The 25,070-nt window shown below is 43.8% G+C and overlaps 1 protein-coding gene across 7 annotated transcripts in view; it reads left to right on the top strand.

Annotated features, from left to right (window-relative positions):
- Window positions 1–25,070, top strand: part of Map2k5 (mitogen-activated protein kinase kinase 5) — a 250,682-nt gene that overhangs the window by 172,423 nt on the left and 53,189 nt on the right. For 5 of the 7 annotated variants that reach the window (XM_005393687.2, XM_013518967.1, XM_005393686.2 and 2 more), the window contains 2 exons: window positions 15,936–15,962; window positions 16,274–16,306. In XM_005393687.2, the coding sequence (XP_005393744.1) occupies window positions 15,936–15,962; window positions 16,274–16,306 (60 nt within the window). Of the gene's footprint in view, window positions 1–6,526; window positions 6,593–15,935; window positions 15,963–16,273; window positions 16,307–25,070 lie in introns of all 7 variants that reach the window. The other 2 variants (XM_013518966.1, XM_013518964.1) reach the window with 1 other exon arrangement.

The following is a 25,070-nucleotide window of genomic DNA, read 5'->3' as shown; positions in this document are numbered from 1 at the left end:
AAGCAGGCCCACTCTTCTTAACTTGCCACTGGTGCAGAGACCTAGTTCTAGTGGCAAGTTAAGAAGAGGGGCCCGTGCGAAAGAGCTCAGGACCGGGAGACGGATGGGGAGAATTAGAATCCAGCTCTAGCACAGAGCTTCAGTCTTGCTTTGTAACTCCTTGAGGTATTGGTTGCCTCATCTCTAAAAAAGCATACTGATCTCTCACTTTCCCATCTGATTAGAGGCGATGTGCTGATCAAATGAGATAATGGATGTGAAACCACCCAGAAAATTACAAAGGGCCACCCCACTTGCCCAGATGTGGGGTTGGGGCACAGAAGAGAATGTCAGCCATCAATGGAGGATTGCGAAGGGATGTTCTTAGCAACCTGCCAACCACCCTGGGAGCAGAAGGTGCAAGGAGCTGACAGGAGGGACTGTCGTCGAAGCTATCCTTCTCCCAGCCCAGCATCGGTGCTGCTGACAGGGTCTTTAGCAGCCCTTCCTCCTGCTGGTGACACTATGTGTAACTATGAGGCTACAGATGAGGGAGGGGTGTTGGGAAGTATTAGGGAGAGTCAGTGGCCTGGGACCAACATAAAGGCTAAAGGGCTGGGCTTTGTTGAGGGGATGGATCGGCTAAGCTGATCATTCTGTGTGAGTTTCATTGTTTGTTGCTCAAGAGCGCCAACTGAGTTTCCTTTAGGCCAGTGTTGGCAAATCTTTTAGAGCTTTCTGTGATACAAACACCCCACTGTGGCATACATGCCATAGCTTTGCCACTACTGTTGTAGGCCTTAGGGTGGCATAGCCTCATTGGCATGCAGTGTGGGACTCTGCAGGAAAAAAGGTTAGGGGCCACTCCGAAGGCACAGTCTTCTTACTGTGGCATATATAAAGAGTGATGTCTCCCGTTCACCTAGCGCAGTGGGGCTCCTGAGCGTTCCTGTGCCTGTCCCAGGCTGTCCATCCCACCTGCAAGGGCTTACCGTGTCCGGGCTCCAGGCGAGCAGACTGAGGTGCAGAGGCAAAGCACCTTGCCTTGGGGATAGATACAGTCTGGAACTTAGCAGTTAAACCAGGGGCTGCTCTTTGGCCTCTAATGTGGCTGGCTGTTCGCCTCTGCTCTCTTCCACCTCACCACAGCAGCCCTTTGCCTCCTCTGCCCTAGGCTGGCCTGGTATGGAGATGCCAGACATCGGAGGCCTGTGCCAGTGTAGGTGATGGCAAGGCCACTCCTTAGAGCCCTTTGCTTCTCTTACCATGTGTTTAAGAAAAGGACGGTGGCATCCAGAGGGCCCTCACCAATCCCATTGTCATTACATGCTGGGTGCCCGTGGAGCATATTCCGCAACAGGATAATGAGAAGTGGCATTTTTAAACATCTTACAGAAAAAAGGTCTCCATTTCTTGAACAATTTAGCTTTAGTGGAAATCTAGAAAGACGTGCAGGTCCGGCCAAGGACGGAGGCTATGTGTAGTTAATCACGTAGATCCAAATTCAGTTGGCTTAAAAAAGATGATGGTGGGCAATGGTTTGTTTAATGGCACCATAATTTAGGAGACACGAGAAGGATTGCCTGCTCAGAATCGTCATCCCTCATTCAAACTTTGCAACGGTGCCCTGCATTAGGCCGATGGTAAATCCATTAAGGCGACTTCTCAGGGGATGTGTCCGCCGTGGCCCTGGGAAATTTGGGAAGCACGATGCCACGAGAAGGCGAGGCTAACTCAGACACAAATGTATTTAAAGTACTTTTGCATGTATAAAAATATTGTTCTTCTTTTGGCTACAATTCCTGATCTTGGTTAATAAATTACATCAAAATGACCTGAAGTTTAAAAAAAAAAAGGGAAAAAATCTGAGCAAATAGTGCCCCCGGTATTGTAAAGCTTTGAATGTTTTCACACCCCATTAATTTATTACTTCTCTTTCTTCATCTTTAAATTTCATTTTTTTTTTTTTTTTTTTTTCAAAAATTCCGACTCCCTGCTGCTGCAGTGATTTTCATCTTGTTGTTAATTTTCCCTGCTCCATATGGAGCTCCAGACATTTCACCTGGAGGCTGGACTAGATTTTGCTGTAGTGATCGTACTTCCGGAGGCCAAAACTGTCATTTAGGGTTCCTGGTGCATCTGTCTGCGCCAGGCTTTTCACTGGCATGGAAGAGTGTGAATAACAAATTGGATGCACCTGAGATTCGGATGATTCGTGTGTTTTGTGAATCTCCGCGACTTGTAAGCAGATAGCGCTGGGGGGAGGGGAGCAGGGCCGCGCGGTGACTGGGCAAATCCTTAGTCACACCTTCCATTTGGGGGCTGTGCGAGGGAACGTCCTAGGCAGCCCGAGTGCAGAGAGAGTAACAAATATTTCATCCTGCCTTGTCATTGATTAGAAAAGAGCCTTTAATTTCATTTCACCCCATGTTGTGATTAATTTGCATTCTTTGTCAGAAGTTAATGGAGTTTTTTATGGTTCACTCTGAAATCCTTGAAGACATCAGACTTGATCTGATGTTTATACAACCGCCAGCGGAATTTTTTCGTTTGATTGATGGCAAGCTTGATGTTATTCCAAACGGCTTTTTAAGCTGTTTTTAAGAATTATTTGAATAAAATGCAAGCAAGATATTGTTGTAATGAGCAAGATTATCTGTTAAAAATCTGTTTCAAATAAAGAAGATGATAAGTAGTAAAAAAGATCAAAAAGATAAGAGAAATAGTGAATAGGGATGTTATTTGTTAAAAATACATAAGAATGGCAGTCAAATAAATTATTGCACTCTCGAGAAGATCACTTTCGTTGAAAGAAAAAACGCACCATCATCTTTCCAAATAGAATAATTAAGGCCAAAGTAAAAGGGAAGTACAGATCTTAGGGATTAGAAACCTTTACTGTCAATGAGTTGATTCTCATTTATTCTGCTAGCTTTTGCCCTCAATGTACGAAAAATAGAGATCTACCATTGTTAATTCTGGGAGACAGGATGTTAGCTGTCAGGGCTGTTAGCTGAGCAAAATGATGACATAGTACTTGTCTCAATAAAAATGAGTTCTTAAACCCCTATACAAGTTAAATATAAGTAGAGAATAGAAGGTTTCAAGTGTAAGACTACCATTCCTGATGAGGTAATGACTGGCCTTTGTCATAAGATAGTACAGAAATGAAAACATCCTGTTAGACCAAGACAACCTAGCTGTTCCTGAGTAAGAGAAGTGTGTATCCACCCCTGTACACCATGTATCAGAGTACAAGAGGAGCTGTAGGTGGCATTTGCTTCAGAACCCTGCTGCTAGCCAAGGAGATGTGTCTTGCAGATGCTTTTGTTTTGTTTTGTTTTTGTTTTTCTTCCGGTACCAGGAATCAAACTTACGACCTTGCACTTGCCAGGCAGGCGCTTTGCCGCTGAGCTAAATCCCCAGCCCCCTTGCAGATGCTTTTTGATCACTACTACCATTCATTTGATTTGGGGGCTTTTTGCTTCAGTAGAATCTATGCTGCTTGTGAGACTCAGTGATAGGTCAGAAAGGTACTTATCTGAGCACTTTCATTTAAAACAGATTAATTTATTTGCTGTATCTGAAAGTTTGCTAAATAATTGGATGGTTTTAATTGAAGTTACTGCTTTCTGATCCTTGCATTAACATGATCTAAAGTCCTTTTTATCATATGTAATCCATATTATTGACCAGCCTTGCCCTGTTTTCATTTAAATGTAAGCAGCTTGTCAAGGAGAAAATATTTTGTTTAACTTGCTTGGAAACCTGCTATTTGAATGTGTGGGTTTTGTTTCTTGGTTTTTCTAATTGACAGACTGTCTTTTAAACATTCATTTATTCTGTACTAGTAAATTATTCTCTGGCTAGTGTATTCGTGTTACTTTATCCAGAACAGCTCATGTTCTTAAAACTATTTAAGATCATTAAATACTTTGCAGACACTAATGTCAAAATGCTAGAGTTTTTACACTTAATCTTATTCATGTTTTAAAAGCCTTTGATGAGTATATTGTTACTATTTCTAACTTCGATTAATCTTGTTTTAAATTTGATACTAAATTTAGACTATAGACATCATTGTCTTATATTAATATACTAACCATGCCTAGAATTGGAAAATACCTAAAAAGTTTGCCCCCTGAAATAAAGTATTTAGAAACTGTCTTTTGTTGAATGAACTCTCTGAAGTTCAGAACACCAAGGTTTTATGTAAATTGTAAGTATCCAGTGTTCCACTTGAGGTCTCTAACAAAGGAAGAATAGCAGAGGATAAGTGCCCTAAAGCCTTGGCGTTCAACTTTAATTGGCCGACAAACATACACTTACAATTTTTTGCTCAAACAGATTTCTAGCCTAAATGTCTTACTGTTTATATTTATCCTCACTATGTAAGATAGGGGCACTTACAATGTACTAATATTTCTTCTTAATTTACTTTAATGTTTTGTACTGTATTGCGGGGTTTTGGTAATGGGAATTAAACCAGGACTTCATGTGTGCCAGGCAAGTGCTACACCCCTGAGCTTAAATCCCAAGCCCTGCTACTGATATTCCAAGCCATAAAATCAGATTTATGTTCCATGAAGGCAGAGTTGAATTGAAGTGATATTAAGATGTTCATTTGTACACTTTTCTTCTTCCCAGAAATTTTTAAATCACCAGCACCCAATTCTACTCGTAGTATCCCTGTCAGAGTTAATCTAAAGGTCTCATCATTCTGTTTGCTCAGCCTCTGCCAAAAATGCAAAGTGGGTTCCTAGTTTCTCCTTAAAACATAGCCGAAATGGAAGAGAAATTACCTCTACCCAAAGAATAGGTATCATAGAAGGTAATTTCCATTAAAGATACATACTTACGAGTGTTTCAGAATACCGTGTGTGTACCTAGCCAGCAAGGGTAGTTAGTGACCCCTGTCTTTTTGAAGTACCGAGCCCAGCTTGTTTGGGTTTTGTAGTACCATCTAAAGTAAACTGTTGTATGCCGTACACCTCAACTTAATTCAGTGTTTCTTTGTGGTTGAACCCCTGCTCTGAGCCCGGCACTAGGTAGAGCCCTGGCGCACAGGATGAAACAGGCAGGTCCTTTCTTAGAGAAGAAAAACACAAAACCAACAGATGGCAGTTGATGAGAAGGGCACCCTCCAGGAGCCGGGACGCCGGCCTCTGCTGGAGGGAGGGAGTGGTCCGCTCACACTGGGATGCCAAGGTTTCACTAGCTGGCGGGGTAGGGAAGAACGACCGGTGATGGCACCCTTTTAGAGGTAGGTGCCCAAAGTGCAACCCATAACCCACTTACTTGTCACCAGGTGCCAACACCGCAGTTAATCTGACTATCAGATGCTCAGCTGCTGAGGTGGTGCCGACAGAGGGCTCTGCACGCCTGCTGCGGCGCATGTGCCGTAGGTCCGCCGCCACTGGTCTGGGCTCTCAAATTGAAAGGTGGTGAAATTGGAAAGAGGTGAAGCTGTGAAACAAGATCCTGCGTTTGGCGTCCTGTAGCCCTTAAGCATGTATGGTGCTGCGATGGCTCCTTCCGTTACCCCAACAGTTTAGCACTTCCCCTGGGAAACTCTTAAGGCAACACCGGAAGGAGTAAGAAGGGGAACAGCAGAGTGGAAGAGAAGGATAGAAGTGTATCAGGGTGATGAGGTACATGGAGCAGAAACCAGATAAAGAAGACAGCTTAGAGAGTTTCATGACTCCCCTTGGAATGGCTGAATACCAGCCTAGGCTTATAAGTCCTTGAGATTCAAGATCCCTGCCCCCGCGGCCCTTGGCCCAGGCCTCTGAGGGCTGCCCTGCCACGCTGTATGAATTCAGCTTGGTACAGCCTAGGACATTTTCTAGACTGCCGGGGAGGCGTTGTCATGATCAAATGAGCCAACGCCTAAGAAAGCACTTTGAAAAATACAAGGTGGTAAACAAGAGCAAGGTAATAGTAGTATTATTTATATTTCCAGAGAGCACTTGAGGGATTTGCCTGTGTGAGTCTGAAAATGTATGACTGTCTCGTGCCAGGTGGGACTGAAATGAATTACCTGTCCAATCCCGCAGGAGCCTTCCTTTTGTTGTTACTGTTGTTATAATTTATCGTTCACAATCATACTGTACAGAATGATATTCCAAATCTGGTCATTTTTAGTCCAGGAACTAGGGACTACATTTACAATTTTACAATTTTTAAATAATCAGCGTAGCCTGGAAATAGGATTGAAGTTCGGAGTAATGAAGTTGGCATACAGTCTGGCTTCCTGGGGGCAACTCTGCCATCTTTGGTCCCTCTTGGATCCATGGTCCAGAGCTCTCCCACTCCCCCAGCCCTTGGTTTTATTGGCGCAGTCAGCTACTTGGTAGAGTCCTGGAATCTCAGGATGCTAAGGGTTTTACAGTGATCTGATCTGACTCTTACTTGACTGGGGAGGAAGTGGGAGTCCACAGCCATCAATGACTCACAGTTACCAGGAATTCAGTGGCAGGGTCAGACTGTCTCCCAGAAGCTTTGACCCCCCAGTAATGGTCCTTATTTTACACACCATCCCCCTCAGGTACTGCCTCCAACTAATGTCTACAGAGATGGACGTTACTGTCCCAGGATGCTCTATGCCTGCCAGGTAACTGCCAGCTGCATCTGGATCCCTAGGGGAAAGGTGGTCCTCAACAGTAGTAGTAGCAGTAGCAACAGACACATCAACTTTTATTGTACTCCAGTGCCTTATTTATCACCATTCAGCGTAGGAAACTTGTGTAGATTTGGGGCTAGAGGATCACTGGCATCTGAGCTAAAGGGGAAGACCGGCTGAGCCTTGTTTGAGCAAAGATTACTTTTTAGACGTTTAACAGTTCTGGATTAATATCTGGAGGGTTTGGGAATTCTTCCTCTACTAAAATGTTACTGATGCTAAGAACCCAACCCTCTGCAGTGCCTATAAAACAAACAAGCTAAGTTCATTGAGAAATCAATGAGTTGCCTAAAAGGAGCAAAGAGCTGATGCAATTTTGGCCTGAAGATCACCAGAACACACCAAGTGGAAAGGGCTTCCCAGGGTCCTCTAGGAGCCAGGAAGGGGGCGGCTTGTCTCCAGAGTCAGGGTGTTACCTCCAAGGGATTATGGGAAGCCAAAGCAGCCAATTAGAGCCAAGTGTGGACCCTGCACCTCTGAACCTGCAAGGTCTACAGATGTCTACAGATGGTGACCACCGTGGGGAGAAGGAAAGAAAAGCTTCAGGATGAACCATCTTATGAGGGACAGAGTGTGGACCTCCTGGCTCTGAGGACCGGAGCACTAGGTGAAACTTTTCTTGTTTCGTTTTGTGTTCAGAAAGAGATTGCAGAGAGTACCCTGTGGGCGGGAAGAGACCTTGACCTGGCTCTAGTTCTAGTTTGGTAAAATACTGTAGACAACGGAGTTCCCAGCCAGAGGCTTCCCTCCAGCCCTGGCCCTTGGGGCAGCTCTCTGCCTCCGTGGTAGCCAGGCAGCCAGAGGCACTGAGTGACTCAGACCAGAGGGACAGAGGAGCAGATGACACACCCAGGAGGTGACAGTTTAAGTCATTGTCACCGTGTGGTTTCTACCCAAACAGCACTCAGAGCGCTAAGCTGAGTTCTTGTCCTGGCTTTTCTTATCAGCAGCCTGAGCTTGTACATCCAGCAGGTGATGAAGGTGTCCTAGATCTGTGATAACACACACACAGGGGCACCTCTGCTTTTATCTGGTCTTTTTTCAATGGCTCTGTATTACAGCTCACTGGAACTATGGTTTATTTGGTGGATAGAGTCTGAAACAGGCAGAGCCATGTGCCCTGAGCTCTCCCTTGAAGTTTATGAAAGCCTGATTTACTTCTATGAGAACAGGAAAGAAATAAACCCAAAACTCTGAAATAAAAGTCGGACTTCGTCCAGTTCATGCTAGATCCATGACTTCCTTTCTTTAGATCTACTTTTAATTTCATTTACAGTCCAGCCAGTAGGGCACATGTTAATTAACAAGGCTATGTGTGATTGTATCTCACGATGCATCCCTTCCTCATCCTGCGTGAACCATGTGCTGGATGAAGTTGCAGCTTGTCTCAGGGTCTCAGCGGGCCAAACAGTGTTGTCAAATATATAGCGGTTTAAAGGAAAAACGCGCTTGCGTACACACACACACACACACACTAATACTTGGAGCCTTGGCCCTGGAAACAGGCTTTCTTGCTGTGCCTAGAAATGTTGCTGGAGGGAAATGGGCTACAGGACAATGTCTTAGAAATCCATGGAGCCCAAAGGAAGGAAGCATAAGTCCGGAAGGCTGTGTTTTGTCCAAATCCTATGGACATAAGGAAGAATGCAAACCCAGTGCCCAAGCCTTAGCCCTGTTGACTAAGTGGCAGGGACCTTGAAGAAGGCCTTCATTCTTGCAGACCAGCAATTTTATCTATCTTTATGGGTTCTACAGTCTAGTACAGCCACAGCATAAGTACTTGATAAACATACATGGAAAAAAAAAATACATGGAATCTGACAAGCATGTATTTGACTCACATTTACTTTTTGACATGTTGGCACAGCACATTTTGCAATCAGAAGGAATCAAGAATCAACTCACATCCCGGGGCTTGTGGTTCATAGTTCTGTCCACTTTCTTTTCTTCCTCGGCCTGTACTCCCACTCTACCCAGCCCGTGTCACCACCTAAAGGATCAGTACCTCGCAGGAAGCCTGGCAGTCACCTTTAGAGAGGATGCAGCTCTGGACTGTCAGGAGGGTAGCATTGGGGCAGGATAGAGGCTTCCCTTTCTCAGATGAGCTCAGACGGCAGACCGTCACATGGGAGCAGAGGAGAAAGTGTACCATGGTCTGGGGAGCGGGGTGCTAGGTTGCATGAAAAATCCCGGAGATCCTTTCAGGTCCCACAGCCTCTGCTCCTGCTTGTGTTGGACAGGGCTCTCCTCAGCCGAGCAAACGCAAGGCTGATGCAGTCTCTGCCTGTCGCGCAGAAGAGGGGACAGATAGCAGCAACCTCGTCAGTCTTGTGCAGGTTCCACAGCTGGTTTATGTAGGCACTCACTCTGACGCTTAAACGTTGTGTCAATAGGAGACACATAAAGAAATAGAAGAGTGCATAAAAGCAAAGTTAATTTTGCAGTATTTTCTTTTTCTCTGTTGTCTCACAGTTGAGCCCAGCTGTGCAGTGTGGCTGTCAAACATGGGAATGCACGTTTAGCCTCTATTTCTGCCACGCGGTGTGTAGTGTCCAGATCAAGGGGACCGCAGCCAGTCAGTGCAAAAGTGTGACCCCCTCAAAGTGGAGTAGGTGAGGAATGTACAGTGCTCCCCCTAACCCGAAGTTTCGCTTTCTGCCGGTTAGGTTACCTGCACAGGCCAAGTAGGGTCCAAAAACATTAACTGGAAAATTCCAGAAGTAAGTAAGTTTTAAATTGTGCACCATTATGAGTAGCATGTTAAAACCTCCTGCCAGTCCCTTTGTCCAGTGTACATATCCGTGTTGTATACACTACCTGCCCGTTAGTCACTGAGTAACTAGGTTATCAGATCGCTTGTCGTGGAACACAGATCACACTGTGTTCAGGTAACTCCTATTGCACTTAATCATAGCCCCAGAGTACACAGATAGTGCTGTTGGTGTTTTAGGTGTGCCAAGGAGAAGCCGTAACGTGCTTCCTTTGGTTGAAAAGGTGAGAGTTGATCACGGGTATATAAACGCAGGATAGATGCTCATAGGATCAGCACTGTGGAAGTTTCAGGCATCTACTGGGGGGCATGGAACTTAGCCCTGCAGATAAGCGGTAACAAGTACCGTACATGTGCGGATACCTGTGGAAGGTGCCCATGGTGGTAGAGAAAGTGCAACCATGCCCGGAAGCGTGTGGCTGACTGGGTGTGGGGAGTGTTGTTGGAGTGTCTGTAGTAGAGAGAACGGAGGGGCATCCAAAACAGCAGCTGGTCATAAGAAAGTAGGGGTGCCTATTCCGGAAAGAAGACAGTGTAAAGATAGGACAATTACCTTCAAATGTGTACAGAGCTGGCGTTGGATGTGTGCATCACAGCTCCAGAATCACAGGCACATCTCAAGGGAAGACACACTTGGATTTAAAATAATAAAGAACTTTACAGCAATATGAGCTTCCCCACATGGAATCACTGGGATTCCACCATTGGAAGTCTTCTAGCAAAGACACAGTTCCTGTCAAGAATATTACAGCCGGGGATGTAGCTCAAAGGCACAGCATCTGCCTGGCAAGCGCAAGGTCCTGAGTTCCATTCCCAGTTTAAAAACAAAAAACCTGTTTAAGAACATTATAAAGTGAACTTCTCCCTTGGGCAAGGTGGACTGGGGACTCTAGCATCGCTCAGGGTTCTGTGGCATAGGGCGGGTTTAAGCTAAAGAGATGCAAACTAAATGATCGTTCTGGAAACCCTTCCAGACGCCAGGATGCATTAAATTTTTGTTGTAGCGGATTGATTTGACCATAAAGAGCAGAGTAGGCAGCAGGCCTCCTTCAGAAAAAGCGACACCTCTCCCACCACCCCTTCCCCACCTCCACACACACAATTGATTTTCTTACATTGGATTCTAACCTAAGACCACCCTTCTTGGGAACAAAAAAGAAAAAAGGAGGAACATTTGACACAGCAAATACCTAAAATCTTCTTCAAAAGAAATGTGCCTGGCCAGACCTTGAACCATTGGTATAGAGATTAATTTTGTAATTCACATTGATTATTTTGAATTGCAATTCTAAGTCCCTGCTTTTCTCACAAAATTAAAGTGTATATTTTCCCAGAGGAGGGTTTACAGTGGTTCCGTGCACGTATGTGGGGTAGGACGTGAGCTTTGTTAATTTTAAATACATGAAAGGCAAAGGAGCACAGACTGACTGGCAGACCCAGCAAATGAATAATGTGGTGCCGTACCTTGATGCTCCAGCTGTTGCATTTTGTGTGAAAATGCCTTGTCCTTGATACTCGGGAAGCAGTAGGAGCCAAGTGATCTAATTTATGGCTGTGATGATTTTCTGTCTGGTCCCATCTGAGCTGTGCCCTCCTCTGGGCATCTCAGAGCCTTTCCATTCCACCCAGCTGTTTGCTAAATTCAGGAATTTCTACTTCTCGCTTGTCAAAACCGGTCACTCCTGCAAACAGCACGCCAGCTGGAGTCTGAGGTGTGGCCAGAGAGGAGCTGCAAGCGAGCGGATCTCAGAACGTGGGAGTCCGGGAGACTTTCCTACACTCTGTTCAGTAGCTGCCCGCTGTCCCCTTACGACCTGCCTCTGTTTTAGATTCCGTGTAAGACAGACCATCAGACTCCTAGGCAAGAACCTCAATAAGGACCGAGGCTCATGGACCGGACCAGGCTAGGGCAAACTTTGAGTTATACTTGGGCGTATTATTAGAAGTAATGTGTCATGCTGCATTCAGTGAAAATACCACCTTATCAACATTCCCCTGTGTAGTTAGGCAGGATAAATTTTATTCCTTTTTTAATAAAGCAACCATTTGGAAACTCTTAGGTTCATGGCATAGGCACTGGGTATAAAGCTTGTGGAAGTGATTTTCTTCCTGTCTCATCAAAGGCTTTTTCACAACGGTCTTTGCAAGTTATATAGGATTGGAGGTGAAGCGGGCCTACGTTTTAGCACCTAATACCACAGCCATTTCTTCTTTAGTAGAAGAAGCGAGCCTTCTGCTTGGGCGCCTCTAGACACCAGCGCTCATCCCTTTGCATCGCAGACAGCAGCCCTGAGCCCCAGTGCGGGGAGGAGGCACCCGAGGCCGTGGGGTCTGGCTGATTCCCAAGTGCATGCGTCTTCCCCAGCACACAGCTTCCCAGGCCGGTGTCCAGCCAAGCTCTCTCTGTAACCTTGGACACTGGACCACTCTGAGCCTCTCTTGCCTTAATGGCAAAGTCAGTAGGTTGAAGCTGAGCATCTCTGAGGTCCTTTCCATTTGCAGAGTTCTTCAGGTCATCATTCTTCATTTGGAACACGAGTGTCCCGGTTCTCCATAGTCCTTGTTTATATTTATCTAAGGGTATAGCTTAATACATCAAATTGAAAAAGAAAAGGTTTGCAACATAGCTACAGTTCCTAAAATTTGAAGTTAAAAGTGGGGCGTGGGGAAATACAGAGGTGTGCATTGAAAGCTAGCCTGTAATGCCAGCAGCGCAACAAATGAAAATGATACTTTTTTAAAATTCCAACCAAATGGTGGAATTTTGTATGGCTTTTTTCTATTTAAGAGAAAATAACACAAGCTTGAAAAGCAGTAAATATGTAAAGAGAATATTTGTCAACTGCTATTGGAAGATCTGACCTAGGTCACACATAAATCTCTCCGACAAGAGCTGCAGGGCAAGCCATAATTTCAGAGAGCAAAAGAGAAAATGAAAGCTACCTCGGTGTCTTCTCTAAGTTCCATAGGTGGATCTATTTTAGTTTTCTGATTATGCCTCCGACTGTAATGTAAAGGGGCCGGTAGCAAGGTCCGTCTTACCACTGTGTGTAAGAAGGACCTCTAATCAGGGAAGCATAAAATAAAGGTGCCACCATTGCTTTTTATCGCCAGCACCATTGAACAAATAGTTGAGACCCCACAAGCAAACTTCCTGCATTGATAGTTTCCCTTCTGAAACCATTTTCAAGACATGTCATGTTATAGAAGCTTCTGAATGGCGTACTATACAGTCTTTGCAAAGAAATAGATGCTAGACCTTAATACAGTAACAGAAAGACCGAACTGGTGTTTGTGGCAGCCTTTCATAAAACCCTTCTTCCCTGTTTGAACCTGGCATAACTCTCCTCTGAGTGTGGCCTTAAATCTTGTCTCTAACAGCTGAGGAAAGAAAGAAAGAAAAAAAATGTCCTTAGAAGAGGGAAGAGGTTCATCTAATTAGTATGTCAAACAGTACTAGTTGTAGAAACTGCTTAGCAAAGTGTACATCTGGAGCAATTATTATTCCGTTCATTACCCCAAAGTACTAGTTAGCCACAGAATCCACTCGGTGCGAGCATGACGTACTATCATGCTTGTGAACTTGGACAAGTTAGTTATAAGCAGCATTTCCTACATTCTGAAGTACGGGCAATACATCAGCCCTAACCACATTATTGCGTTCCTCTGAACTCTGCTGTCACAGCCAGCACTGGGAAGGCAGACCCAGAATAAAGATAGGCGTTCAGGAAGCTAACATTTTATATGGAGTCCCCTTAGTACTACTTTTAATGCGCTATAAAACCAGGGCTTCCCTTTTTCATGAACTGTGTGCAAAAGCAGACGCGATGGCTGGGGTTGACTCTGTTTGGATCTGTTTTATGGTTGCTGCACCCACGCAGTAATGTGATCTTGAAAAAGGTAAACAACAAAGAATTTAGCTGTGAAAAATAAGGCTAATATAAATACAGTCGAGTGCATGGCAGTTCAGAATTTGAAAAATATGACCGAGGCATTAAATTTTCTAGTGGAATTAACAGTGGAACAGAATACAGCCTTTAAGGCAATATATCTGAGGCGGGGAAGGGAGCTAATACATCTAACTCTCTGGGCTGTGTGGCATCCATACAAAGCAAGGCACAGTAGCGTTATTTAATTGCGAAAATGAATCAATTACAATGATGTTGCATCATCAGATTCTTGTGAAATAGAAGATATAAGTCACAGCCTTGTGTAACAGTGTTAAAAAGTAATTGAGTATCTTAAGCCCTTTGAATCAATTTCAGGTACTGGCACTGCTACCTTAATACAAAATTTATGAAGATGGTTACATGTAATATGTTGCTATCAAAACTATGTAATAAAGCCTGGTAACAGCACCTCTCTTTAAAAACCCAGGCAAAACAGGATAGTTATAAGGTCATAAAAAGGACTGTGATGCTGCTATATCTTTCTTGTAGTAAAGAGCAAATGTCAAAATAGTACAATTTTAAGTTGTGGTGGAGTTGTTCTGCGTTTAACCCTCAGTACGGAGCAAGGTGGAGACCTTCTGTAAGATCGCAGTTCATAAGGAGATCCTTACCTCAGTTCAGTCAGTTCACACCACTCCTGGTACTGGGAACAGTGTCTCATAATCCATCCCTAAATTCATTTTCAGACATCTCTTAGAATTTTTGCCACATGGTTTCCCCAGAGAATTTTATAAATCCCCCTGGCTCTAGGAAACTTGTGAAAAATATGCTCTTCGATGTCAAAAACGGATTTCTGATTATTTGCTCATTACAAATAACTCTCCTGTTGAAAAAGGTATGTCTTATTAAGACAGGGGTAGGGGGGCACATGTGCTTAGAAAATGAAGGAATGAAAGCAAACACCATCGGTGTCTCCTTTCGTAGGAGAAGTTGCCTGGGCTTGTCAAGGCCTTTACAAAGCTATTTTGCCTTGTTACTAAATCCCTTAACCACTCTAAGGTGGTGGTGAATAGCTTTGTCTCCCCACATGGAGTCCGGAAGTCTCGGTGACTGTAGGAGCCAGGACATTCGGGGTAACGTAAAGCAGGAACTTTATCGACGTTGACTAGGAGCCGTGCAGCCAGGCGCAGAGGTTCTGGGAGTGTTGGCTAGGGAGGAGACCATGAGTGGGCAGTGCGGACAGTTGAGATACTCCGTGGGAAGGCACTTTAAAAACATCCACGCACTAGGTGGAAGGGTTTGCTTCTTAGCCACGTGAATGTAAAAGAAATGCTCACGTGCTCCAGACGGACTCACCAAGATTGATCATTTAGCAACCATAGCATGCCAAGCATCAGTGTATGCGAACCCTACGGTTTTAAGTGTTGTGATGGTCATGGGCGGGTGTGGTCCAGATGCTGGAGGGAAAGGCACCCTGGAGAAGCCCCAGAACCACCATGCCCAGCCCTGCCCTCGCCCGCCCCATCCTCTGAGACACCCAGTGCTGCCATCACAAAATACGGAGGTCATCCCCAAATACCTCTGGATGGTTGTGCAGATCAGACGACAGCGTGTGTATGGAAAAGAACTTGTAAAGTAACCATTAAGAATATAAAAGAAACTAGCACAAGTCCCCCTGTGTTTTATCAGCTGGTTGGACCTCGTGTGTCCCAGAAAATAATTGGCCCATCAATAGTAATACTTGGTTCCTAAAGATTTCCTGCTTAGAACATTAAGTAATGGAGACTCCATCTTCACTGAATGTGTAATAACTGTAGGCATTGGGGGGAGGGAGGATTAGAGTGTTCAATATTTTAATTACTAAATTGATGATTTATTAGTCTTGTCACATTTTGGTAGTTTTCTAAGAGATATGGGCTATCCGTGGTGGAGGTGAGCAGCCTGCCTTCAGCTTGTCAATTAGGATCAGATGCGCTGGTCTCTGCTCTCACTCCCTGAAAAACCGTATAAAACTTGCACGCATTTGATTTTCCCAGAGAGCCTGGCCACCTTGGGAACAAGTTGAAGGTACTTTGGAAAAGGTGGAGTTTTTGCCCCGCTCGTAAGTTAGAGGCGAATACTTCAACCACATAATTAAAGTTTTCCTCACAAAATAGAGGAGTGTGAGCACACACTGGCAGGAATCCAAAATTCTAATTTCTGACTATGATTTAATTTCAATTTTAAATAAATCGGTTTTTAATTTAAAAAGAGTGAGCTTCATAACATTAGCAATGATTGCAACATTAAGCCCAGTGTTCACAATCTAGCAATATAAAACATTATTTATATCTGAATCGTAAACAGCCTTTTGAAATGGATTATGGTTTTTCTCCCTATTCTAATACAACCTGGAGGGTACTAAAAAGTGTTGTGTGAAATTAACATTCTGCTGACTTTCGCCTATAAATGAGAAGCGAGCTATTAACATTTGTGTATTTTCATTATGTAAATTGTGTTAACACATGCCCACAGATTGCCACCAGCAATGCAATAATTTTCTCTCAGTGATCATAATGTGTCCAAGTGAGTCATTTTGATTATGACATGCTAATTACATATTGCCTTTTTTCAGATTCAGAAAAACCAGGGATCTTTAATGGTAAGCTTTATGAGTTCAGAAAAAAATTCACTTTTCTCTTTCCTGATGGCTGCTTCCTTTGCATGCTTGAATGCCTTGTTTTAAACTTAGCAAATTGCATTTTGAAGAAAATGCAAACCTTTAACTGCCTGTATTAGATTAGGTACCATTAGAAATAATAGAACATCCTGAGCGTCAATGTTTTTATAAGAGTTTGCTGTTGTTGATTAATCTTGCTATATTTTATTGCATTAATGATTTTTTCTTTCCACTCCACTGTAAAGACATTGCATGGAGGCTAATACTTTTTCGTCTCTTCCTTTCCATTGCAGCCTCTCCAGCTTCTGCAGTGCATTGTTGATGAGGTGAGGCATCGTCTTATGTGCTTTCACTCCTAAAGTCATCCCTAATGGTGTGGAAAGCTTATATTTTGTTTCCTAATGAAGCACAGTGCCCAACATCCTCGGAGCAAGTTGTATTGTATGCTTTGAGCTGTGTTACGTGAACTGGCCTCGTCCTGGACCCTGCTCGTCTGATTCTAGCCAAGAATCCTTGCAAAGGCAAACTGTCCCACGGGCTGGTCCCCGGGGGTGTCACAGGCCCTCAAGACAAAACACGGTACTATTAATTGTTCCTCTCCCCAGCCAGATGGGGATGGAGCTGAAAATTAAAACAGTAGCATTTTTTTCGTAACAGATATTTACAGTCATTCAGTAGGCAAGGGTCTGTGTTGAACCCCAAATATAAGCTGGGTAAAATTCGCCTTCTTTTTTGTATTTACTTAAGAGTATAGCAGAGTGAAAAAGGGTTCAAAAGTGCTACACCAACAGTTCAGTGTTCATTTCCTAATTAAGCATTTCCTTGAGACTGTCTCGTTAACCTCTTTGTGTGTTGTAGTATGCTAACAACTAGTATTGTTGTAGTGTAACTTATCTGACCTGATCGTCCTTACCCATCGAGTTCCATTTCCTTTGCCTTCCTGGAGTTAATCTGCCTGCATTTCTTTCTCAACTAACTTCTTGTATTTCTCACTCTGAATTTAAATTCCTTTCTTCTGTGTATTAGCAGTCTTACAGTAGATAAGGCTCTCCATTAAGACACATTCACATTTTTTTGAAACTGTGCTTATCTGAGTTTGGGCCTGCCTACTAGCGATGTTTATTTTTCGATTTTAATTTCATAATATTTAGAACACTTGCAAATAGGGAAGGCGATAAATGATTCAGATAGGAAAGTTTGAAAGAAAAAACAACAAACCGTAATTCATAGTTATTCCTCTCAATTAAACATCTGCATAACCAGTTATGAGATTTGGGAGAAAAAATAAAGATCCTCCTAGGAGAAAACAAACACACACACATATCGCAATAACGGTAAGAATGGGGCTCCAGCATCCTTAATAGTTGCATCCGTCAGTCCATATATCCCCTGCAAGCCATAAACCATGTTGGTGCAGACATGAAGGCATCCTCCTGAAACAAATGGAGACTCCATTAGCTCAGATATCAGACGGGCCTCCTGGATCTAATAGCTCATCAATATCTTCTGTCATCTTCGATTCCAAAAGCGTCCTATCCCCATCAGAATCCTCCTAATTAAACCAGTTTTCCTGAGGTCCCACTCCAGTTTTGGTTGGAGAAGCACTCAGGGCAACTTGGCCGACCCAGTGAAATACACAGCTTGCTGTGTTTCTGGACTCTGCTGTGATCTGTGGATCCCGGGCATTCAGGTACAGATATTCCTCACTGATAACATGCGTATTGCGGGAGAGCTCCTGGCAAGGTTCTCTGGATTAAACTAGCAGTGTTGCTATCGGCTTACAATGTTTGACTTATTTAATTTGGGCAAAATCACGAGACTTTCATAGACTAACATTCCATGAAGGATAGTAGAGTGTCACTTACATGCTATGCTTTTCTTCATAGCGTTTCTTCCTTAGTCAAGAAAAAAACACAACTTAGTATTCTCATTTACCCCCAAATAATATTAAAATGCCTTCCTTTGGAGGCTTGGGAAATTGATATTGTCTTCACTAAAATCAAATTGACCTTGGAATTAAGCTGATGTTCTACAGGAGCAGTGTTCGGAAAGGGTCCACCAGGTGACCTGCTTTCGGCAAGGTCAGTCATGGCCTTGAAAGAGCTGGGGCCCTACATGTCCTGTGCTTGTCCTCTGTTGGAGCAGCTTGCCCAGGGCTGGGAGATCATATTTCCAGCAAAGTGGTTAGAGAACTAATGCATCAAAATTACTTAAGATTTTTGTTAAAAGTGCAAAATCCTGGGTCTAGGTTACTGAATTAAACATTCTGGGGACAGTACCCACAATCTACGTGCTTCCTAGGTGACTCTGCATAGTAACATCTGAGAACTTCTCCAGTGCCTATCCATGTCCCACAGGGCGGTTGACTCTCTCTCTGTCTTCAGTTGCATCTGACTCATAGGGCTTCTGTTTATGAATGACTATAACCAGCCAAAAGCTGTCCCATTTTACTCATTGGGTTGAACATCTGATGCTAATACATAGTTTCCTGATAAAGTCAGATCAAAAAGGAGCCTAATTCAAACAAGATAGGTATATTTGGAGTCATGTATAAAATAGCTCTAGCAAAGCCCAGCGTGACGTATTTTATTATCGCAAGGATTCAGCTTAACTTTCTATCTTGGCCTGGCAAAGAGTGAAATCGGGGAGCCACATGGATATAGGCAAGACTCAGTTCCCGAGTGGCCAGAGGCAAATATTAGAGTTGGTCTGGGAGTCCTGGGATACAGTTGTGGGACAGAGCCAGTGTTGGCCACCAGATGTCCAGATAGAAGACAGCAGAAACTAAATAAAGAATAAGAATCATGGCCGTGAAACTTGGACCACAGATCAGGCCCTGGAAGTCTCTTGGTCACTGGGACGAAGTACCTGACACCTGCAGCTGATTATGGTTTATGGTTTCCGCCCATGGTCAGCTGACTCAAAGGCAGAAACAGGATGGCAGAGGGGCCTGGCGAAAGAAGGGTGCTCAACCTATGATAGCCAGGAAGCAGAGAGAAGGAAGGAGCAGGAGACAAGAATACACCCTTCCAGGTCACCGCCAGGGACCCACCACCAACCAGGCCCCACGTGGTAACAAACAGCACACTCAGCCATGAACTCACCTTGACTGAATCCGCTGGTGAGCTTGGCACCCTGTGGTCCAGCCGCCGTCCACACATGAAAGTTTTGGAGGACGTTTTAAATCTAAAGAATAATGCAAGGTAATAGGAGAGTTCTGCTCCAGTCAGAAATCTAGCCAAGGGGCTGGGGATTTAGCTCAGTGGCACAGCGCCTGCCTGGCAAGCACAAGGTCGTGAGTTCGATTCCTGGTACCGGAAGAAAAACAAACAAAAAAAGAAATCTAGCCAACCTAGTTTAATTTTGGTGGTAGAGTTTATATGACTTGGAGCCAAGTAGCTCAGGATCTGAGTGATGTCTTCAAGATAATATTAGTGCCTGAGGGTTGCTTCTCTCACCAGAATTTACCTTAAGACTCTTGTGTAGAGCTGGAGACATGGCTGCATGGTCCAGCACTTGCCAAGCATATGCAGGGCCCTGGGTTCAATCTCCTGTACCACCAAAAACAAAACTAAACTGAAAGACCTTTATGTAACCAGGTGCTCCCCAAGGCCCCGATCCCATTCATTGTAAGTAATGTGTCTGCTTGTGCCAGATGACTTGGCTCTCTGCTGTCTTTGGGGATGAGGTGGCCCCTGTTGTCTAGAAAACTGAAATTTACTACTTTAAGTTCTGACCTCTATGAGAAAATCTGCATTGTTTAGAGAGAAATGTTTCTCAAATGTGTTTGTTCTTCGCAGCGCCTTAACAGAGCGTGGTAAGGAACATCTAACCTTTTCACCAGGACTCAGGTCCTTGTTTTTTGTTGTTTGTTTTTTTTTTTCCAGTACCGGGAATCGAACTCACAACGTTGCACTTGCCAGGCAGGCGCTGTGCCGCTGAGCTAAATCCCCAGCCCCCTTAGGTCCTTGTTTTGAACATGGTACTCAGCTGACTTTGGTGTGTGGATGCCCTCTAGGACTGTAAAATTGTGTCGAGCGTACTGTGTTCTTTGCACCGAGTTTTACTGACCGTTTTTGCCTCTGTGTTTGGCCCTGACACTCAAGAAAGTTCTCGGGCTTCTTGAAGAGCATAGAGCCATTTGCCCCAGGCGAGACACCTCTCCCCGGCTGGCAGTTCCACTTGGTGGTTGTCCTGGGCCCTTTCTTGGAGGACTGTGACCCTCCTCCTCCTCATCCGTGACTACCTCCCTCCCACCCCAAGATCCAACCCTGTGTCTTCAGCGTTGTGCTCCTGGGGGTGACGCCAGCAGAGCTAAAGAGTACTCCGTGAAATTAGATGCCCAGGTGGTGAGTGAAGGTCAAGCTGGCTGAGGAGAGAGACGCAGAGGGTCAGGCCTCTTTGTAATGCAGGGAAATGACAGGTTTGCATTCACTCAGCACACAGTCTGCAGCCCGTCAGCCACCCACACTGTACTCGCCTGAGCTGAGCAGGCCGTGGTCAGGACGGCCTCCAAACCGGGGAGAACTGGGCTGCCAGCAGGGCGTGCAGGCCGCTCTGTGAGTCAGTGGGAAGTGGAATTACTGTCCCCCACCCCGGGCCAGCCCTCACGCTGAGACTCAGGAGCCCCCGAGCTGCCTAACACTGCAGCGCCTGGGCTCCCAGTGGGCTGGCCACAGAGGGCTGGCCACAGTGGCACTGCAGCAGGAGGGGACACAGCCATAATGTCTGGGCCACCAGGTCCGGGGCTGTCAGTGGCTTAAATTGCTGAGGATTCGATAACTGGAATAGGGACCGCACCCTGCGTCTCCCCGAGGAGGCCCACAGCCGTGGCAGGGAGGAGAGCACGGCAGTGAATAACTGGCCTGCAGTGTGGGCTGGGTGCTGTGGAACCTAGTACTGACATTTACTTTTTTCCTTTCCTGAGTTCAGAAAGGAAAGATGTAAATGTCAGGAAGAAGAAGTGGAAACTACCTTGTGACTTGAGTTCACAGATCTGTTTCCGAATGTTCTGGAAAAATAGGTTAACACTCTGAGTATGTATATCTTTTAGCCATAGCTAAAAAATAAATTCCCATCTAGCATCTGTAGGTGCTTAACAGAACAATCAACAAATCTCTGATTTACACTTCTGTTTATTTGTTCATATTACCCATAAAAAGTGAATTTATTTAAGTGATGTCTTATACCTGATCAGAAGTAGCTTCTCTATGAAAATGTTGGTTTCTTAGGACTACAAGATTTGCAAAATATGAAAGTGCTCAGGGAATAGCGCAGACTTTCAGGAGTTAACAGCCTACACTGGGCCAGGTGTGCAGATAAACAATGGCCATAAGATGGCAGGGGAGGGGCCAGGGATATAGCTCAGCAGCACAGCGCCTGCCTGCCTAGCACATGGTCCTGAGTTCAATTTCCAGTACAAAGAAAAGATGCCAGTGAAGAGCTATGAGATTTGTTGGCGCTCCCTGCTATGCCTATGAAGGAGGAGGAGTTGGTCTTGGATGTGGCGTGGCACAGCGCTCCCCCAGCCACCTGCAGAAGAGCTCACATCCTCTGCACAGGGGTCCAGATGGACAGCTGACCAGGAAGCCAAAGAGTACAGGGCAGGGGTAGATTACAGAAATAATCAGTAATAGAAGGAAATTTGGAAAATTGACAAATATATGGAAACAACACATTCTGAAATAAACAGTGAAACAAAAAAGAAACAAGAAATTAGAAAATGCCTCAAGATGAACAAAAGTCCAGTTACAGATAGCAAAATTTAGGAGATGCAGCCAAAGCTATGCTCAAAAGAAAGTGGGTAGCTCTATCTATGTGAAAAAAGAAGAAAGATCCTCAGGTGTGGTGGCACACATCTGTAATCCCAGCACTCAGGAGGCTGAGGCAGGAAGATCATTTCGAGTTCAAGGCCAGCCTGGGCCACAAAGTGAGTTCAAGACCAGTCTGAACTGCGTAGCGAGACCCTGTCTCAAAAGACAAAAAAAAAAAAAAAAGAGAGAGAGTGAGAAAGAAAGAAAAAATACAGAATCTGAGTGAACCTATAAAATTAAAGATATTAAAAAAAAAAAAAAAAAGGCTGGGGCTGGGGATTTAGCTCAGTGGCACAGTGCCTGCCTGGCAAGTGTGAGGTCCTGAGTTTGATTCCTGGGTACCAAAAAAAAAAACCAGGTCTGGAGTTGTAGCTCATAAGTAGAACACTTGCCTCACGTGCAGAAAGCACTGGCTTCCAGCCTGGCACGACACACACACGTATACACACACACACTTTCCTCACAGGAAGGCCTAGGACCTTACCACTTTACTGGTGAATCCTACCAAATCTTTAAAGAAGAATTAATGCCATTTCTTCTCAAACTCTTGCATAATACAGAAGATGAGAAGACATTTCCTAATTTCTTCTATAAAACCAGTATTACATGGATGCTTTGAGTAAAAAATTTTGTGTAAAGACTTCACAGGAAAGGAAAACTGGACCGGTATCCTATAGCAGTATAGATGCAGAACCTTCAAGAAAATACCAACAAGCCAAATCCAGTAGGATGTAAAAAGAAGTGTACATCATACCAAGTGGGATTTATCCCAGGAATGCAAGGTTGGTCCAAAGGATGAAAGTTAATCACTGTCATATACAGTTATTAACAGAATGGGACAAAAACCCCACGATCATCTCAGCAGACACAGAAAAAGCATTTGACAAAATCCAACACACCCTTTCATAGCAAAGACACTAAGCAAACACGGAATAGAAGATGACTACCCTAACCCACAGCTAGCATCAGACTTAATGGTAAGAGACAGAACGTTTTCCCCCCCACAATCGGGAAAAGACAAGGATGGCCACTCCTGCCACCTCTTCAACATTGTGCTAGAGATTCTGTGCAGGGCAGTTAATCATGAGGAAGGGACATCCAGGTTGAAGAGGAAACAGTGAAACCATTTTCAGGGGCTGGGGTTTAGCTCAGCGCTGGAGCGCTTGCCTAGCATGTGTGAGACCCTGAGTTCAATTCCTAGCACTCAAAATAAAAGTATATTTTCAGATGCTGTGCTGTTACATATAGAAAATGCTAGATAATCCATAAGCTGTTGGCTTACTATCGTTGGCTAGATAATCCATTAGCCAGTGAACAAGTTCAGCAGGGCTGTGGAATGGAACACGAGCACACAGAAATGGTTGGTCTTTGCAAACAGTAGGAGATCCAGTACAAGGTGAAATTAAGAAAACAGTTTAAGTTGCAGTGGCATCAAAAAGAATCAAAGATTTAGGAATACCTTTTTAAAAAGAAATTGTACACTGAAAACTACAAAACATCATTGAAGGAAACCAAAATATGTATCCTTCGAAAGTCCCTGTGTTCTCAGAATGAAGGATTTGAAATTGTTCAGCTGGCACTGCCCCAGCTGATCTGCACGTTCGGTGTAGTCCCTGTCCAAGCCCCCGTGGGAGTTTTTTTACAAGTAAAGAAACTGATCCTAAGTTTTATGTGGAAGTGCAGAGGACTCAGCTGCAATCACGAGAGGAGAAAGAACAGAACTGAAGGGCTCATACTCCCTATTTCAAATCACATGACTGCAGAATTACAGCAAACAAGATAGTGTGTTAGTAAAATAAAGGTAAACATGAAATACAACTGAAAGTCCAGAAATAAACCCATGTATATCTAGTTCCTATTTTCTAATAAAAAATGTCAGGAGGATTCCATGGCAAAACAGTAATCTTTTCATTGGGCGTGGTGGCGCACGCCTGTAATCCCAGCACTCGGGAGGCTGAGGCAGGAGGATCATTGTGAGTTTGAGACCAGCCTAGGCTACAAAGTGAGCTCAAGGCCAGCCTGAACTGCATAGCGAGACCTTGTCTCAAGAAGACAAATAATAATAATAATAATAATAATAATAATCTTTTCAACAAATACTACTGAACTGCTGGCTAGCCATGTGCAAAAGAAAGCATTTGGACCCTTAGCTCACTATTCACAAAAATTAAATCAAAATGGATCAGTGACTTAAATGTAAAAGCTAAAACCAGAGGCGAAAATTAAAAAAAAAAACCCAGAAACTCTGAAAGCGTAGCCCCAAATCTTTATGACATAGATTAGACGATTATTTTTTAGATATAATACCAAAAGTATAATAAAGTAAAAAAAAAAAAATGGACTTACATTTAATACTTTTGTATGTCAAAGGACACCATCAAGAAAGTGAAGACAATTACAAAATGAGAGGAAATATTTGCATATCACATACCTAATAAAGGTCTAGTGTCCAGAATATATAAAGGACTCTGACAACTCATTAATAGATTAAAAAGTAAGCCCATTTTTAAAAGGACAAAGAATTTGAATAGTATTATTCCAAAGAAGCTCCATAAATGGTCAATAAGCATGAAAATATGCTCATCATTAATTAAGGAAATTGAAATCAAAACCATGAAAGACTATTTCATGCCCCCTACAATGGCTATAATTTTAAAAAGCGAAAAATACTGTTTGCAAGAATGTGGGGGAATTGAAACCTTCATAAATTGTAGATGGGAACATAGAACGGTATAGTTGCTGTGAAATATACTTTGGCAGTTTATCAAAAACTTGAACAGAGAATTATCATTATGTGATCCAGCAGCTCCACTCCTAGGTGCACACCTAAGAGAATTTGAAAACACATGTCTTCATAAAACCTTACACACTAAGGTTATATCAGCATTATTCATAATAGCCACAAAGTAGAAATAATCTACTTTGTAGATATGCCTGCATGCAAATGCCACAGTTAAGCCCAATATGCTATAAAATTAATATGCACATATATAATGTACATAAGAAAAAATAGAAATGTTTGGAAATTGAATCATATACTTTAAGAGGATGAATTTTATGTGAAATGCATTTCAGATTCTTAAAAAGTTCATGTTAAGTACAGGTACCTACTCCCTAAGTATAGGGAGCCGTCCAGGCCTCGGCAGGATCTGGAGGAGTTTATATTTGTAATCCCAGGGGAAAGTTACTGGAATTCTAGTAAGCAAGTTCCTATCCACCACTTCCAGTGCAGCCCACGGCGAGAATAAAGAGACACAGACATACCTGCAGTTGTGGG

Source organism: Chinchilla lanigera, unplaced genomic scaffold (assembly GCF_000276665.1).
Source record: "Chinchilla lanigera isolate Chin_1 unplaced genomic scaffold, ChiLan1.0 scaffold00049, whole genome shotgun sequence".
In the NCBI taxonomy this organism is placed as follows: domain Eukaryota; kingdom Metazoa; phylum Chordata; class Mammalia; order Rodentia; family Chinchillidae; genus Chinchilla; species Chinchilla lanigera.
The sequence above is the reverse complement of the archived record's forward strand: the minus strand, read 5'-3'. Positions and strand labels throughout refer to the sequence as shown.